The following is an 18,183-nucleotide window of genomic DNA, read 5'->3' as shown; positions in this document are numbered from 1 at the left end:
ACCCTAGGCTGGGCAATTCTGCTAGAGTGTGTGAGGAGGAGTCGAGGCAGCTGTCCAAGGAACATAGCAGCATAGGAGAGGTAAGTTACAGTACCTACAGATGGGAGGCACATCATATTCTCTACCATGGGGAGGCAAATTGCATTCTATACTATGGGGGGGGCTCATTACATTCTATACTATGGGTAGGGTGGCACAATACATTCTATACTATGGGTAGGGTGGCACAATACATTCTATACTATGGGAGGAAGAGGCACATTTGTATTATATACTATGGGACGGGAGGGGTGTGATATGTATTACCGCCGGCCGCTGCTCGACGCCAGGGAGGATATCCCGTTCGTCCTAAAGGTAAGCATAAACTAATCCAATTCTACCTCCTAACCCTCTTTTAGGGTGCCTAACCCTAACCTCCCCCCCTGTGCCTAACCCTAACCCGCCCCTCTAAGTGCCTAAACCTAACCCCCCCCTTCTCCGCTGCCTAAACCTGAGTCCCCCAAGGGGGTGCCTAACCCTAACCTCCTCCTGGGGGTGCCTAACCCTAACCCTCCCTCCCCCTAACCTCCCAGGGGGGTGCCTAACCCTAAGTCCCCCCCGGGAGCGCTAAACCTAACACCCCCCCCCCCCACACACACCCCCCCCACCCTCAGCTGTCCGCCGCAGCGCCCGACATTACTTGGATCGGGATGCCGGCCGCCAGTCTCCCGACGTCGGTAAATTTACAGGTGTCTAAATTTTGTCATTCAACCCTCGCCGGGATTAAGTAGTCTGGAAGCCGGCGGTCGGCATTTAGACAGTCGGCTTCCAGACTACATCCCGGACGGGAGATGGCACATTACATACTATACTATGGGGGCACATTACATACTATACTATGGGGAGGACGCACATTACAGACTAGGTTTGGGGAGGGGGGTTTGGCGAGAGCAGAGCAGGCACCATATGTTATATTACTGTAGATAAGAAAATGTGGAAAGAAACAATACATTTGTTTAAAATTATGGATCATTATTGGGAGTCTCAGTGCTCTCTAATTAATGGTCTATAAAAGTCTCTGACTGGGTTGTAGTCCAGGACCCTGGTGATGGGGCTTTGTGAAGGTAGTATGTAGGGACCCTATAAATGTTATCTCAGAAGTTTACAAATTTTGGCAGCGGGACCAAAAGCATATTTTTGCATTTGGGCCCGCCATTCGCAAGTCCCGCCACTGCACCCCAGCAAGTGCCCTGCGTCACCCCAGTTTGGGAACCACTGGATTAGTCAATGCAAACTTCTTCCTGCTCCAGAACCAGCAGGTGGAGAGGCGCTTATTCCCCAACCATGGCATAGCCCCATGTTTAAGAAACATACGTATTCAATTAGCCACAAGTTTCTGCAATGCTGTGGGGCTGCGAGCTGAAATGTGCGATAAGTCGGCACTTTGGGCGCCCAAAGCAGGACTTTAGACGGGTTTAGCTGCTGGCCGCCCAAACACAATTGAATTTCGCACCCTTATCTCCCATCACTTTAGACAGGAGATAGGGGGGCAATAAAACAATTGAAATCACCCCCTCTATGACTCTCAGTCCCTTGCCTGTTTTATCATACGCAATGAGTTTTAAAACTTGTTGCATATGATAAATGGTGCCGGATTGGCTGGAGCACCATTATCATACGTAACAAGTTTTACAACTCATTGCATATGATAAAACTCTTTGATAAATTAGGTACTATAGTGAGTCTCCCAACCATCTGCGTTCTACCTAGTTTGTCAATCACTTGTTTTGTGTTGTCCCGATAGTCATATTACATTTACTGTACCCTAGATTCTCACTGTTACCTGTCCGGCATGTGGTGCTTTAAAAATAAAGGATGATAATAATTAGTCTAAACATGATAAATAACATTCACTGTAAAACATATTGGTTGTGTAGATCTTATTTACTTCTCAGTAGCCGCACTGTCTACTGTTTCTTAGAACTCCTCATTGACGCCACATGCTCGGCCCCACACCCAGCAGACTGGATCTATCCTGCACCCTGTCGGCATGAGTACCTGCAGCCCTGCTCACTCCCCTATGCAGCAGCAATCCTCCTCCTCCGCATCCAGCACACGTGTAGTAGTGGCCATATACAGTTCTCACTCACTCTCTCTCGCCATCATATCCGCTCAGCAAACGTCACCCAGGCAACAGTCCCGCCCTCTCAGCCCCCCAGCCAATTACCTTTCCCAAATGTGGCAAGAGAGACGTCTCTCACTCCCGCAGTGTCAGCACAGAGACCTATGTGAGAGTACGCTCTTTCTGCGCAGGCGCAGCACTGTTGAACCTACAAAGCTGTGTACGCATGATTGTTTTCCTTGTTTTTTTTTATCCCGAGTTTAGGTGTTTATGTGATTTGTATGCGCATGCGCAGTGGCTTATTACGCCCTGACCTGTTAGGAAGAGTGGGGCAGCAGCAGTTGTCATGTTGTTTGTCAGTATGTCTGTCATACCATTCCCAGTTTACACCCGCCGGGTCTAGTAACCCTTCTGCTGCCAGATGTGTGCCCATCTATACATTTATATTCATTTTAGTATGTACCACAAGATAGAGACGTAGAAAACTGTCATTCTCCATGTTTTAGAAGTCCCACGATGCCCTGGCAGCCCCTGACTAGCTGGCACTTGTAGTTCCGTCCAGTTAGAGAGCTTCATGCTGCATACAGTGGTTCTAAAGCAGACATCAGATGTGCTTCATCAGGAATAACTCTGCCCTGTCACAAACAGCAATACAGAAACATTGCTCATTTTGTTGGAATATATTTTATTTAGTGAAAGTGCTCATTATCTCTGTCACACATCTTACCCGTACACTGCTTTCAAAATCTATGATTTCATTATTGTATGGGCGAGATTATTGTATGTGTAATCAAAGGTGTAGTCCTCACTATTATACTAAGTGCAATATACTTAGCTTTCTGCCGCAAGTGACCCATTTGTAGTCAGCCGGCAGTCAGTGGGTTAATCTGCCCCATGCCTGGCACAGGTGGGAGATCTGCTGTGTGAGCACTGCAGCCTGGTACATTGCTATTCACACTGTGTGGCGCTTTAATGGGACAGCCTTTTAAAAGCCACTCCTATCTCTTGTCACGTACGTCAGGCTAAGGGGTGTGAAGGAGAATGTAGCTACAAAATAACAAGGAAGATTTGGATCGTGGGAGAACGTTACTCTATAAGTGGCTCTCCAAGGTGAGGATTGGGGGTGCATACAATAATACATGTCTGTTTGGGGAGGAGGATATCTTAATGGTCATCTCTCAGTGTGGGAAGACAAGGTAAGGAATTTCCTTTAACTCCAGAATCCAAATGAGCTTTGACGTGCAAAAAGCATTAGATTATGTGAGAAGTCATGGTCATTAATTAATGAACTTACTAAGCACATGGTCAAAAGGAACTGGTTCAACTAGGTAAATATAGTGTATGTGTACATTGCATTCTTAAATTCAGAAAATAGCTATTGTTACATTGTTAAAATGGTGTCAGGTTTGTGCATTTGTAATGAAGACAAGATGACACAGCCACGACATAAAATGCTGTTTGGATTATCTGCACATACAGAATAATATGCAACATTGTAATAGGTGTACAAACACTAAATCATTTCTTGGTTACAGTGTTTTGTCCTGCCCTTCTCAAGCTGAATATACTGTTTATTGTTGCTTGCCAAATAAGGACAGATTTCTTAATATGTCACAATCCCAGTAGAGGCTCATTGCTGTAGTAGATTTTTTTAACTGCCTTATGTGCTTCAGAAACATTACAATTACACATAGTAAACCTGATGGTGAAGGGTTTTTCTTCTAGATCTCATTCTTTAATGTTCTGTAGCATGCACCTGTTTCTAAAATGAGACACAAAAGAAAGATCCAGACATATGTATGTCAGGGCGTTAAATATAATCTGGTGAAATCCTTTTGCAACAGCACCCCAAGAGACTACCCTAATAATAACCAAAGCAGGCAGAGCGGCTTTTAACAATACTTATTAAATGGCTGGCAGTTTCTCTGCAAAATCTATTTCCCTAGTGTTGGGTACAGATAATGCTTTGGTCTAGCAGAATGGAGGTGCAAACTGAATTCTGAAGGACCAAATGGTTGATCATTGAAATAAACTAATTTCCAGGACTACAAAATAAAAACTGGGTTATAGTTTATAAACATACAATGTTTTAGTTTTATTTTTGTTCTAGCTCCTTTTTTATTACGGTGGTTGATGTAAAATTATAGTTAGTTAATCTAAGACAAAGGGGCTGTTACTGAATGTTGTCTAAAAAGACAGTGTATTCTGTTAATGTGCTCAAAATTGTGTCTTGCATATACAATGATGATAATATTGTAGCATATAGTCATCTATAATAGAAGGGCATCATCGTTGCATGTAGATTGCAGTATATGAGATGCATATGAAGTGTGTAAGATGCTTGCTAGTATTAGGTGATGAAGACCAACAATATTGGATATCTAATGTATGGAATGTTTCTTTTTCAATTGAACTTTCACTGCATATTAGGGGAACCCCACTGCATAGTGATGTGTGCAGCGGAGAAGCCATTTGTGATGGGTGTATGTCACTGTGGATACCATACCCCTCATTGTGGCTTAGAAGTTATATTTTATTGCCACTCGTGAAGCAAATTTTCTAGTTGCCTTGTGTCCCTATTGTAAAGGGACAGACCTAGGAAATGGTCGAGATTTTCCCTGGAACTTCCCTTATTCCTTAATACTGATCATCTGCAAACTAAAAATCGTCTTTTTCTTCTTCTTATAATGCAATAAAGGGGGCTCATGTTGAAAAGATTCATGTTGAAAAAAGTGCTTTTCTATGCATATGTTCAGTTGGATGTATATAATAAAATGCTATCTTCAGATGGCATTTGTTCCCGAACGCTGCTCCCCGTGTTGCGAAGAGGGTTCCTTTCGTATCCCTTCGCCCGTTTGGCTCTTTAGACCAGACGCCAGGGCTTTGTGCCAAGTTCGCGCAGGCGAACTAGCCCTGCGGAGTCAGACTCAGCAGTGCTAAGTTTCACTGCTGCAGAAGTAGCAGTGAAGGGGATCGCGGAGACAACTGATTTTCGGATTAGCTGCCTCAATAGTGGAGCAATGTTGAATTGTTCCGTGATTTTGTATCCGCCGCTGCTACTCACAGCAAGTTGGATACTTAGTTAGTCTGACTAAAAATAATAAATAGGCCCCATAGAAATGTGGCATGATAGTGTAATAAGACTTTTACATTACCCCACTTGTACACAATCTAATAATGTAATAGAGTCTCATATACACATATAAGGGGGAATAGTGTCTGGACAGTTATTAATAAATGTGAAAGTCCCATTTACATATAAAATATAATTAAATACAAAGAAGAAGTAATGCAAATAGACGACTGCAAATTCATATACTGTAACAACTACACTAATGTGATAAGGGATCAATCCACAATTAGCCAATCAGAAGCGGCTAACTTGTGCTGCTGATTGTCATCATCATCATCAGTTCAAGTCGTTGCACCTGTCCTCCAGCACTCGCAAGAGATGTGTCTCCTGACAGGTGTATATGCAGCTGCGTCCAGGTCTGCCTCAGTCACAATTACATGAACAGGTCCTTACTGTACTCGGCCTACACTCACTCTATGACGTCATAGCCCAGCACTAGACACACTGAGGTCATTACCAATATGAAGGAGCAGCAGCAGGCAGCTTCACAGGTCAGAAGCTTCCAGCTACTGCTCCACTGTCTCAGCGGCTGTCTCTCAGTGTTGGGGTACTGAACTACAGGGACATTAGTGATGCATTCAGTGTGTAACTTAGTTTATTAATCATTGGTGCTTCAGTGGGTGAGTTCTGTGTGACTGCATATCCCAGCGATTCAGAACACAGTTTGCCCCTCTTATTTATCATACTACTCTTCACCAGCAGCCTAACACTGCCAGCTAGGCTTACAGGTGATTGACTCATGCGTAGCTAGTCAGAGGGGCAACTTGACTACTAAGGCTTGCAGCAAAGTCTCTCCAGACATCACCCATTGAGGTGTATGGAGGACGTGGAAACTAAGAAAGGGTATGCAAGAGAAATCCGTGTTCAAATGAAGGAAGCAGCGATAACAACCTCTTTCTCATGGGGAAAAGAAGTCAGAGAAAGGGGTTATCGCTGCTTCATAAATAGACCCCTTAGTGTTTTAGTCATCCCCTAAACCAGCGGTTCCCAAACAATTGGAGTCACTGCATCCATGAGTATTAGAATTTTATTCCATGGTGACCCTAAGCCAGAAATTTCTCAAACTCAGCGAAATGTATTAAATTAAGTAAATTGTGCTAACCTGTCATCCTTGGGTTCCATTATGTGCTATGGACAGGGTTGTGCTTCAGTTTGTCCACATATTTTATGATTGGCAGCCACTGCACTGATTTTTGCCTACCTCATTGACCAAAAATAATTTTATTTGGTACTGGTACCCCTTCAAATGCCTGGTACCCCTTCAAATGCCTGCGGAACCCAGTTTGGGAGCCACTGCCCTAAAACCATTGCACCCTTGATAACTGCCCAGGTTTGCCTAATGACAAAGTTGTGCACAGTGGTACAGAGAAAAAGTTGGTTTTGAAAATCTGTGTCTCCTAGGCACAGGCCTGCAGTACATAATGATAAATATTTTCCTTTATCTATAAAAGATTCAGGAGTTTATTAGAGCTGAAGATATTTCAGATTTTTAGATAGAGATATGCTGAATGGGAAAGATTTTTTTTCTAGTTCTCTTGCAATTTATATAGTTTTATGTATTTAGGGAGACAGTTGGGTGAAGACACTCACACGGCACTGGCCACACGGCACTGGTCACAGCTCCTACAGCCCTCAGTATAGGCTCTTGAACATTTTTAAGCCCATGGTCCATGCATAGTTGCCTATTTTTTAAAAGAATTTCAGGGAGATTGTAAAAGCACCACCTATGAGCACGGCGGTAAGGTGGGCGTGTCTACATCTGAGAGGCGTGTCATAACATTCACTTACATCCACATGTAAACAAGCCCAAAGCAGTTAGTAAGATCTACATGCTGATGAAAACACAATTATACGTTTCAGGATTCACTCATGTACTGTGTTCTACAAGTGATTCTGTTTAAGTGGCCACAAGAAACCTTATATGAAAATTCATGTAGCCATAGGGATCATTGTGCCTTCCAACAAATGCAGGGAAATGGCACTGATTATACCATTTAAATGTCTATATCTCTGTTTTCCCCCTCAAGTATATAACAGCTACATAATGGGGGTAAGGTGCAAACAGGGAGATTGCTGGACTCTTCAGGGAGTCAGGAATATTGTTACTATTTCAGGGAGTCACCCTGACAATCAGGGTAGAGTTGGCAAGTATGGGTCCATGTGCCCCTTAATCCAGCCCTGGGTGACTTGGGGCAGGGGCAAATGCAGGAATTTTACTGGGGGGCTGCCCATTCTCGCATCTGTCAGCGGTGGTTCTGGATACTCAGAAACCCCCCCCAGGGTACACTACTGGGGGGGGGGGGAGTGGGATAATTGTGGTGGGCATGTTGTTGGGTGTCAGCAACTGTTCCATTGGCATCCATGGCCATTCAGACACTCTGTGTCTGCCATGGGCAGGTGCAGTGACCAATGGTGGGGCCGATGGTGCGCCGATAGTGTGATTTGGGACACACATCAGCAGATTTGCTCTGCAGCACGTAGGCATTTTAATAGGATGTCCATTGGCCGCGGTATTAGCATAAAGGCAGAGCAGTGGCTGCGACAAAAAACGCAGCTGCTACTGCATCCACATCCTAAAAGTCTGAAAATCTAGGGACATATTCAATTATCCGCAGGTTTTATCCTGTAGTTAATTGTCTGCGCTGACCAGACAATTAAACAGCTAAAATCACATAAAATGGGCCTGTTTTTGTTCCTACAGTATAATTAACCTCAGTAACATTTATTTACAGTAATTTCCAATAAATTTTGACCACCTCACAATAGTATTTGCTTCATCTAGTTAAGGCCAAAAGGTTGCATCCAGCTAGCTGGCTGACTAAGCTAAGTGACAGTGTGGGCGGCACTAACATGTGGCAGTTCAGCTTCTAATTTCCAACATGGATACAGCGTATTATACAGTGTGGGTTGGATACACCAATAGTGCACTTACTGTGACAGCAGTGTCGACAGAGCTGGGTTGCTGACGGTGTCCTCAGTACATGGAATGGCAGTGCTGCGGTGCTGGCAGTGTCCTCAGTGAAGGGTGTTGTCGGCAGTGCGGGGGTGCCAGCGGTGTCTTTAGTGCAGGTTTGCTGGCTGTGTCGGCAGTGCGGGGGTGCCAGCTGTGTTTTTAGTGCAGGTTTGCTGGCTGTGTCGGCAGTGCGGGGGTGCCAGCGGTGTCTTTAGTGCAGGTTTGCTGGCTGTGTCGGCAGTGCGGGGGTGCCAGCGGTGTCTTTAGTGCAGGTTTGCTGGCTGTGTCGGCAGTGCAGGGGTGCCAGCGGTGTCTTTAGTGCAGGTTTGCTGGCTGTGTTGGCAGTGCGGGGGTGCCAGCGGTGTCTTTGGTGCAGGTTTGCTGGCTGTGTTGGCAGTGCGGGGGTGCCAGCGGTGTCTTTGGTGCAGGTATGCTGGCTGTGTCGGCAGTGTTCTCAATGCAGGGTGCCGGCGGTGTCCTCAGTGCAGGTTTGCTGACTGTGTCGGCAGTGCAGGGGTGTTCTCAATGCAGGGTGCCAGCGGTGTCGGCAGAGCGGGGGTGCCAGCGGTGTCCTCAGTGCAGGTTTGCTGACTGTGTCGGCAGTGTGGGGGTTGCTGACGGTGTCCTCAGTACGTTGGGCAGCAGTGCAGGCAGCGGGGGATGCTGCCAGTGGGGGTGTCGGCAGCGGGGGGTGCCGGCGGTGTCAGGCGGAGGATGATGGGCGCCATCTTCTTTTCTTCTTTTGTGCTGTTTTCAATGGGCTTAACGCTGATTGGCTGAGAGCCGTGACAGACGGCTCTCTAAGCCAATCTGCGTTAAGCCCGCTGAAAACAAAACCTCGCGACTCGACAGATGGGTCGCGAGATTATGCCCCGGGTCAGGGATCCGGGGCAGGCAGGGAGATCCGGTTCTTAGGGAACTGGACCCGCTCATCTCTAGTTTCCACAAGCAAAGTTTTCACTTCCAGTGAAAAAAGATACCCTCATCTATTCTAGGGCTTCTGATACATCCCTGCATGCTTCACTCTATTCTCTTCTGGAGCCCCAGATTGTGTAAATTTCTAAGTTGACCACTAAATCACCATTGAGTTACACAAACATAATAACATAGAACACATTTGTAATGACATTGAAAGACAGACTGTGTATTCTATTTCCAGTAACTCTGGAAATAGAATACACAGTCTGTCTTTCAATGTCATTACAAATGTGTTCTATTGGTGCATACACACGGTCAGATATGTCAGATGAACGATTTTACCAATGATTTGAATGATTGAATGATTTTAGACTGTATTAGAATGAATGGAATCGTCCAAATCTGACTGGAAACACATCAGATGTCAGATATCGTTATCTGACAAGTGGGAACGCGCATCGTTCAACGTTGCAGGCACACATGTCAGATTTTCTTTCAGATATGAACGATTGAACGATTTTTAAAATCGTTTTTGTTCAGATCTGACAGAAAATCTGACCGTGTGTATGCACCATAAATCACACATCTCCTGAGACATTTATCTGTACAAGGATCGGATGTCACTCATTTGGTGCAATCTCCACAGATACTTGAACTTGACCAAGTGGTCCCAAGGGGAGATAAATTCATATGTAGTTTTCTATAGGTACATGGAGCAAGAAGCTGTATAATCTTAAAAATGAAAATTGATGCTTTCATTGTCTATAGTGACTGTTGGTGGAGTAAGGTCACACTGGACCTTGGGTGATGAACAAGTCATGGGCCTCCTCCAGAGACTGTTAACCCCCTAAACAATACACCCCTCAATTAATATTAAGTACATTGATATTACATTTCCTAGAGACCAGCAACTGGTGATTCTCCACTGCCACTGCGGCCCGGGAATTCTATAAGGAGTACAGGACCAGCCGAGGGGATTTACAAAGTAACCAGCAGATGCCAGGCACCGTGAGTCACAGTGACATGCGGGTGACAGCACAGGCAAGCACTGCACTGTCCATCAGCAGCCCTGCAGCACCACCACTCCAGTCCCTCTACAGACACCTTACCCTCCCTGGCTGGCAGTACCACCCAGTCGAGAGTATCTGACAGTCACTGAATGGCAGCGCAGCAGCTGCCTGAGCATGCACCAACCAGTAGCGGAACTGTGGGAGACAATGGAGTCAGCTGCCGCTGGGCGCCAGCCCTGAAGGGGGCACCTCGGCTCCTCCATTGTCCCCAGTTCCATGTCCTGCTGGCAGTGCTGTTACAGAGGTGCCGCCGAGGCTGAGCTCAGTGCTGCCGATCATGAATCTGCTGGACCGGTTGACACTGCCTGTCAGCCCAGGCAGATTCATGTGTCTGCAGTGCAAGGGCCGGCTGCTGCGCTTCCAGAATTTGCGTTCCGCTACGGAACGCATACCTGACACACCTCTGCTCCTGTGTCCTCACCCACAGCCTCCGCTGACAGGCAATTTCCACCCCCTGCCTCTGTGTCATCTCTCCCTCCCCTTCCCGCAATGTCCGCCGCCTGTGCAGTGTGACTGTGCACCAGCGTGACGCCGGACAAATACAAAGTAGTGGCATGTAGTGTCAGCAGCCAGTCCCCGGCAGTCGGCACAGTCTCCCTGCTGCTGCCCTGAACTCAGCACATTTAGGAAGAGAGCAGTGAACCAGTCCCTGGAGGTCTCCCCCGGAAGAGAACCACTGTCCAGGACCCGGGCGATCTGCATAGAGGACTTCTTCCCGGTGAGTCCCATTCTCACTACTACTCCTGTCCCCTGCTTCCCACTACTCCTGCTATCCTGCCCGCTGCAGTGCTTCCCACTACTCCTCCTATCCTGAACCCCTGCTTTCCACTACTCCTCCTATCCTGCCCCCCTGCTTCCCACTACTCCTCCCATCCTGCCCCCTGCTCCTCACTACTACTCCCACCCTGCCCCCAGCAGCCTAGGAGTGTATGGAGCTTGTGCAGCAAGTGCTGGCTCTGTTGGGGCGTAATAGGCTAACCAACTCTATCCCCTGGCCCACTCTAACCACTACCCCGCCTACAAAACATACCTGTAACCCGTCTTACCCCCGGCCCACTATATATACAGTACCCTCCCCCTTCCTGGCCCCAGAGACGTACTCTGACCACCTCACCCCCAGTTCCGGTTACATACACTATCCACCCTACGACACCCCCACACTAATAGCTAGGGACATACACTCCCTACCCTACCTTCCCACAACCCCCCAGAGACAGCCCCCCCTAACCTAGGGACATAAGTTATCCACACTATCCAGGCCAATTTGCTTGTTTAATTTTTTTTTCCTGTGGGGGTTAATGTCTTTTGTATTTTCCTGTGGGGGCTAATGTCTTTAATATTTTCCTGTGGGGGCTAAAGTGCTTTTTTTGACCAAAACAGGAATTTTTTTTTTTTTTTTAATGTGCTTGTTTTGTTTTTTTTGTTTTTTTTTCCTGTGGGGGTCCTACGTGGTTTTTTTTTTTTTTTGCATTGGATCTACATATATAATATTATGGGATATTATTAAAAACAAAAATGCTGTGCTGCTGCTGCCAAATATATATAATGTAAAAAAAATGGGTATAAGCAGAGGGTGGCTTAAAAACAGAAAAAAAAAAGGTCTATCTATGTCACATCTATAGATCTTAGGGCCTGATTCTGAGCCGTTCGTAAGCGGCCGCTTGTTCGTTCCGAGCGATGTTTGCACAACTGCGCATGCGTACGGATCGTAATACGCATGCGCGAACCAGTCAGTGCGGCCGAAAATCGTTTGTTTGCTAAATAGCGAATGCCTGCTATTTTGAGTGACAGGAGGAGGCGTTTGTGGGTGGTAACAGGGGAAGGTGCTTGAAAACGGGGAGTGGAGATCCGAACGCAGGCGTGCTTAAAGGTCAAAACGGGCGTTTTATGGGTGTGCATAATTAATACAGCAGCGTCATTGACCACGTCACTGGGTTATTTTTTAGTCAGAACTGCTCACAAGATTGCGGTCGGAAAATCCAACCACAAGAATAGCGAGCAGTTCATACGCTGGTCGATGTACTCGATTAATCTAATAAATAGCGGACATGACGTAGGATGCGAGCGGCCAGGGGGCGTAGTTTTCCAAAAAAAGACTGCATGTTTTGTTCGCTCGTTCAGACCTAGAGGCGTGAACAGGCCGCAAAGAGCGAACGGTTAATTTGAATAGCCACCCCTTTTATCTGAACGAGCGAGCGCAAATAGCGTCCGGCTCTGAATGAGGTCCTTAATCACATCTATCTATCTATCCTTTTTTTTTTTTTTTTTTTTTTAAGTCATCCTCTGCATTTTTTTTATAATTTTTTTGATATGATGGTCACCTGGGCAAGTTATAGATTGTAATGTGGCTACTTATGCAACATATGACTTGCAGCAGTGGTGTTCATTTGAAATATGAGGCTTGCAGTGTTGGCAATACACGGGTGACAAAGGCTGATTGTCTCTGTAATATATATGGGGGTATCTCTGTTCAATGTATAGCTGTAACACATGTATTGGCACATGTATGTGTGGGTAAGAGGGGTCGCGCTTGGGGGGAGAGATGTCAGGGTACCCGGCCCCAAGATTTCTGTTGCCGACCCTGAAGAGGGAGGGGGGAGGAGCATCAGACCCTGGCCCCTCCAACAAGCCTGGGCAGGGGTAATTAGTATTTGCTCCCCTCCCCCACCAAGGCGCCCCTGCGCATGCTTTCAGAGTAATGTATGTTAAAAAGCCCAAAACCACCTGAGTCGGTGAGTTAAGTGCAATCACCTAAATAAATTAAATACCCTTCCCCACATAAATACATTTATACAGTAAATAATATTATTGATTCCTGCAGTATACTTCCCAGCTGCCCCATTTTAGGCAGGACTGTCCTGATTTAACTAATTACTGTTGCTGGCTAATATTTTTTCCAAAAGCCGCTCAGAATTTTTAATTTTTTTTTTATAAATTATGTTGGATAAGTTATGAATAGATGTTCTTGACCTAATTCAATCATAAAAATAAAACAAGTAATATGACGAAACGCATGCCCGGCGTCTATTCTCCGGTGGTGACCGGGTCACCGCACATTTCCCCACCCATGGGACACTGCGACCCGCGGGTAAAGACGGCATCTGCAGACTGTGAAGGCAGGGTGCTTTTTGCCCTCTAGAAGGAGGGCAGGGCGCCGCGCCTCACTAAAACAGCCTAGCGGGAACGCTATAAGCCACTGCTGCCAGCTCCCCGGGCACATCCCTGCATGTCCCGGATGACACATCCTGGCTCTATGATCGCATATTGCAATGCGATCATGTGCATTAATGTCATGCCCAGGTCGCCTGCAATAGCGATCATTAATAAATGGGGGCCTATATAATTCATGTACTCCTAGTACTACATATTAAAGGTTTTCTCTCTGTGTGACTATCTTCTGTCTGGTACACAGAGACCCAAATGCCTTCATCCTAATAAGCATTTTTTTTTTTTTTAAATAAATTTGAAATAAAGAAGACTGTGTTTACTTTTTCAGCTAATGTGTTACTTAGGGCTCCATTCAACATTACTTATTCCAGGTTGCATATTTAATTTAGTATCACAACGATAAGAGTATGCCACTGGTAATTGACATTACTTACCTGTCCAGCAGTGTCCCCCTCCTGGAAGGTATCGTCAGCTGAGTTACCTGTAGCACATTGCTTCCAGCTGTGGGTTGATGACATCTGCACAAGTCCACTGTGCTTCAACCAAGTGGGGCCTTACTTGCTAAATAAAATCCGTCAGCTCATCATCCTCTTCTCTGTATAATTGACCCTATCAGTATTTAACCCTCATCATCATTCCGCCACCATCATTTATTCAGCATTACATAAACACCCTATCCACAAAGTAATCATTAACCCACCAAAACATTATAAAAAGCTCCTTCTGGCATCATCATTCATTCCAGTCCTCCATCATAAAACCCTGATTTAATCATTAACCCCTCCTTTGTGCAATATTATTACATTTTAGTCATTATTTTGTCTTATAATTAGCTCCCACATCCCTTATTATTTGCATCTCCATTGTTTACCCCTATCTCTCATTTGCAGCCATGCTGCTTTCCACATTTATTCAGATGTGCATTGATCATGTATCAAATCTCTAATTACTGTACTACAAAGCCACCATTGAGCCTCAGCCCACATGATCAGAGAGGAATTGATCTGTGACTTGCCAGAATGACAGGCATGCTGGGACATCAATTGGGCAGCCTGGGTCGGTGGGCAGGGTCAAGGCTGAATTAAGAGCCACATAGGTCTGGTTCTGAAAATGTTCAAGGACCTAGAAGAGGAGGAGCTGTGACCACTGCTGCTTGGGTGTGGTTAGAGCCACGTGGGCGTGTATGCCCCTACACTATTAGCCCCCTAAATACATAAAAATATAAAAATTGCATAATTGTGTGAGAAAACTATGGTGCTGTGGCTGTTGACGACTGGCCCTCCATGATCTGCCTTAATTTTAATTTCTTTGGAACTCCTTGAAGAAGGCAGAATACTGCCAAAACTCGTTGGAGACACCCCAGCTCCCTCACTATCCCCTTACCCACCCCTTGGCGCCCATCCCACTCCACGGGACCACGCCACCACCTCAACACCTCCCCACAGATGCCAGCCCACGGTTGCGACCACACGAGCCCTACCTCAGCCAGCACAGCCGTGGCACCTCCAGCCACCGGTGCCCTGCGCCAAACCCGCCTCCCACCGTACCCAGAGGCATACAGAGACTACGACCACCAGTCATACAAACCCCACAGACCGGCCCCAGGTCCCGGACCAGCTATCACACGTGGGCACCGACAGCAGAGGATGCATCATTGTGCTCCCCCCAAAGGTGCCAAGATCCACATGTCACTCCAGTGAGCTTTTGGAGGATAGAACCCATCCCCATTGCCGACAGAAAGCTCTGGACTGCAGCCAGCAGCAGGCCTAGGGGACCAAGCACCCAGCACACGACGTGGGCAGTGGTCACCCGCTCAACATCACCACGACCCACCGATTACTTCCTGCAGTGCATACAGCACCTTAACGACCCATCAGCAAAGCACATCAAAGTATCAGCCGTGCAACACCCACCTCTGCAAAACGGCCGCATCTTATCACCCACGAACATAAAATCCTACTGGTAGGTAAGTACTTTGGGACAAATCACCAACGCACGGGACGACGCCAGGGTACACACACCCCACTTTCACCCCCCCAAGCACACCACCAGAAACTCTGAAGACTGTTGACCAAAGGTCCAGCAAGGGAGACATGTCGGTCTATTGAACCTCACGGGAAGGAGCCCCCTGAAAGGGTTCACCTACTTCCCCACCCAGAGTCTCATCTACACCCCACTTTCTCCCCCCCCACACCACCCCATTTCAACCCCGAGAGCTCAAACAGGAGTAGCATGTGACTGCTTCAATAAAAGATTTGGCCCCCTTCTATTTGTCTGGTTTTTCATTCATTCACCTACACCACCCACCACAATCACCCACCACATTCTCAACACCAGTACAAACCACACCCCCATCATTACAGGAAGAGCGCACTTTTCTCCTTTCTTTTCTTTGGAACTGTGGGTCTCATTCAGACCCGCTCGCGAGTGCAGGACGCTCGCAAGCGGGTCGATGGTACCCAAATGCGCATGCGCACGATGGAGGGAGCTCCGTCGTGCGCATGCGCGAGACCCGGATAGCGACAGCCAAGCTGTCGCTCCGGGTCTCGCACCAAAGGGGGCGTGCTGTCGATGGTGAGTGACAGCACGCTCCCTTTGGTGGGCGTGCCGGGGGCGTGGCTGCCAGACGGAGGCGTTACCATGGGAACACCTACCGTCTGGGGCCGGCCCCACTGACATCACTAGTGATGTCAGTGGGAGTGATTTTGGCTCTGATAGAGCCAAAATCACTCCAGGGCTTGCGGCAACGAGACCCTACCTCAGGGTCTCGTCGCAAGCCCGATGGTCGCGATGGTCAAGACCATCATCATGGATGCTCGCATAAGCTGTGGGTGGTAACCCACAGCTATGCGAGCGTCCAAGAGGCCGCTCCATTTTTAGGTAGGAGGGCCCTGATTCAGAGCGAGCGCTCTGGTCAGAGCGTCCGGCTCTGAATCAGGCCCTGTGTCCTTGCTCCCTTTCCTTTTCTTCTACTCAGTGGCGTAAGTTCATACCAGACGCCCGGAGGCAAGTTATAATTTGGCGCCCCCGTCACAGCCGCTGACACTGTAACGTAGCATTTCTCATGCAGATACACCTGCAGTTGCACACAGACTATAGGCATGCCACATATCATTTTAATCATCACAAGCTGCTGTGCATCCTATTCGCAACACTGTGTCATTAAGATGCATTAGAAGGGAAAAATTCACATAAAAAGATGCTCGGTGCTACCGAGTCACTCTGCGCTCACGTGTTATGTGTCACATGGAGGATAGATGTATGTGGACATATCTGTATGCATTAGTCACAGATAAGATAGTGACCTGTATGTGCAATTAGCATGAGGCTCAGAGTCCTCCTGATGGAGGCGAAAGCCACCTGATGTGGGGTGGGGAGCCCTCCTGTTACCCCTGGTGGAGGGGAAAACCACCTGATGTGGTGGCTTTGAGGACTGAGTTTAAGTCCAAAAATTGTAAGACTGCCACTGTGGTGGGACTACAAATCACAAAATGCCCAGTCTACTGTAGACTGCTTCACATGTCGGGAAGTTGCTCAACCAAAGATCTGTCCCCCAGGCTCAGTCACTGGTGCCCCAGGCCCCCACCTCCCATACCCTCTTACCCACAGCTCCGTTTGATGAATCCTTGTTGACATTCAACTTCTGGAAGAAGATCTGCAGCCACGCTTATCGTTGGGCCAGATATTTAGGAGTCTGCTGCCCGGGTCCGCGACTATGGCTGGTGCCAGGGAGGAGTGAGACGTAGAGTTGTGGGTGTGGGAGACGCCAGGATTGCTGCACGGGTCCACGGCTATGGCTGTCCCCACGGAGGAGTGGGACAGGGAGTTGTGGGTGAGGGGGCGCCGGACGTGTCGCACTGACATAAGAAGCTGCTGTATGGTGGCTTCTCAGGTGCCGGGAAGAGGTGCCATGTATTGGGCGGCCCTGACGGTACACTCCGGGTACATAGTTATATTGTGGGCAATGGAGGAGGTGCTCCTTCAGTGCTGGAGCCCGGCAGCAGGCGCCTCCACTGTCTCCCATAGTTCCGCCCCTGCTTCTACTTGCCAGCATCTTCAGGACCTCTCACACAGCTTAGGCTGATTTTTTTTTTTATTTGTTTTTTTAGCTGCATTAAAGCATTTATTATTCTGCTCAGTTGTACCCATGTTCCTATTATCATGTATAGGGGGGAGTTCAATAGTTTTTTCATGCCCGATCTGCCATCTAAAGTGATATTCAATTGTTTTGGGCACCCATGCCTTTTCACGCATATTGCGTCCAAATGCTCTTGGTTTAGATGCGTAAAGCAGCTATACCCGTGCAAGGTTCTCGCATGCCCAAACCCCGGACTTTTTGCAGATTTCTGCTTGCCACCTTAGAAGGGTGCAAGCAGAACTCTGAGCGCCCGCAGCATTCACTCCCAAATTGAATTGCTCCGTCGGGCGCCCATTACCAACAGCTGTGGGTGACAACCATTGAATTCCCCCCCATATTCTCATCTTTGCAATATTTTGATGATGCCAGGTGCTACAGATCCATATAAATAGAATATGATGATAGTAGTTGTTTTATTTAAGAAGCATCAGGTTGTAAAACCCGCTGCTTCTGATCATGTTTATTTTTTACATTTAAAAAGGCAATGTTATTACTAGCTGTGCCTTGTTAGTAAAAACCCTTTTATATATCGGGCATAAACATGATCCGAAGCGCCAGGTTTTACAATCTAAACCCCTAGAAGAGCCTATGGTTTCTTTTTGTACGTCATATTATAGGTATCTATAAAAGATAACAAATGTTGTTACTACTTTCTAGTGCAGTACCAGTCAAAATATTTACATCAAGAGAGCCACATGTATG

The 18,183-nt window shown here is 47.0% G+C and overlaps 2 protein-coding genes across 12 annotated transcripts in view; one reads left to right on the top strand and one right to left on the bottom strand.

Moving 5' to 3' along the window:
* The window catches only part of POLR3H (RNA polymerase III subunit H), a 56,812-nt gene extending 53,788 nt beyond the window's left edge, over nucleotides 1–3,024 (bottom strand). For 2 of the 9 annotated variants that reach the window (XM_088468074.1, XM_088468080.1), the window contains exon 1: nucleotides 2,038–2,157. Coding sequence is in view for 2 of the 9 variants with exons in the window: in XM_088468072.1 (XP_088324198.1) it covers nucleotides 2,565–2,600 (36 nt within the window). In the remaining 7 variants the exon portion in view is untranslated. The other 7 variants (XM_088468072.1, XM_088468073.1, XM_088468076.1 and 4 more) reach the window with 7 other exon arrangements.
* Nucleotides 3,025–3,106: 82 nt separating this feature from the next.
* CSDC2 (cold shock domain containing C2) overlaps nucleotides 3,107–18,183 on the top strand; it is a 40,687-nt gene continuing 25,610 nt past the window's right edge. The window contains exon 1 of one of the 3 annotated variants that reach the window (XM_088468069.1): nucleotides 3,107–3,211. The gene's annotated coding sequence lies outside the window, so the exon portion shown is untranslated. The other 2 variants (XM_088468071.1, XM_088468070.1) reach the window with 2 other exon arrangements.

This window comes from Taudactylus pleione, unplaced genomic scaffold (genome assembly GCF_031769625.1).
Source record: "Taudactylus pleione unplaced genomic scaffold, aTauple2 ptg000080l, whole genome shotgun sequence".
Lineage (NCBI taxonomy): Eukaryota > Metazoa > Chordata > Amphibia > Anura > Myobatrachidae > Taudactylus > Taudactylus pleione.
Note: the sequence above shows the minus strand (reverse complement) of the source record. Positions and strands in the feature narration are given on the sequence as shown.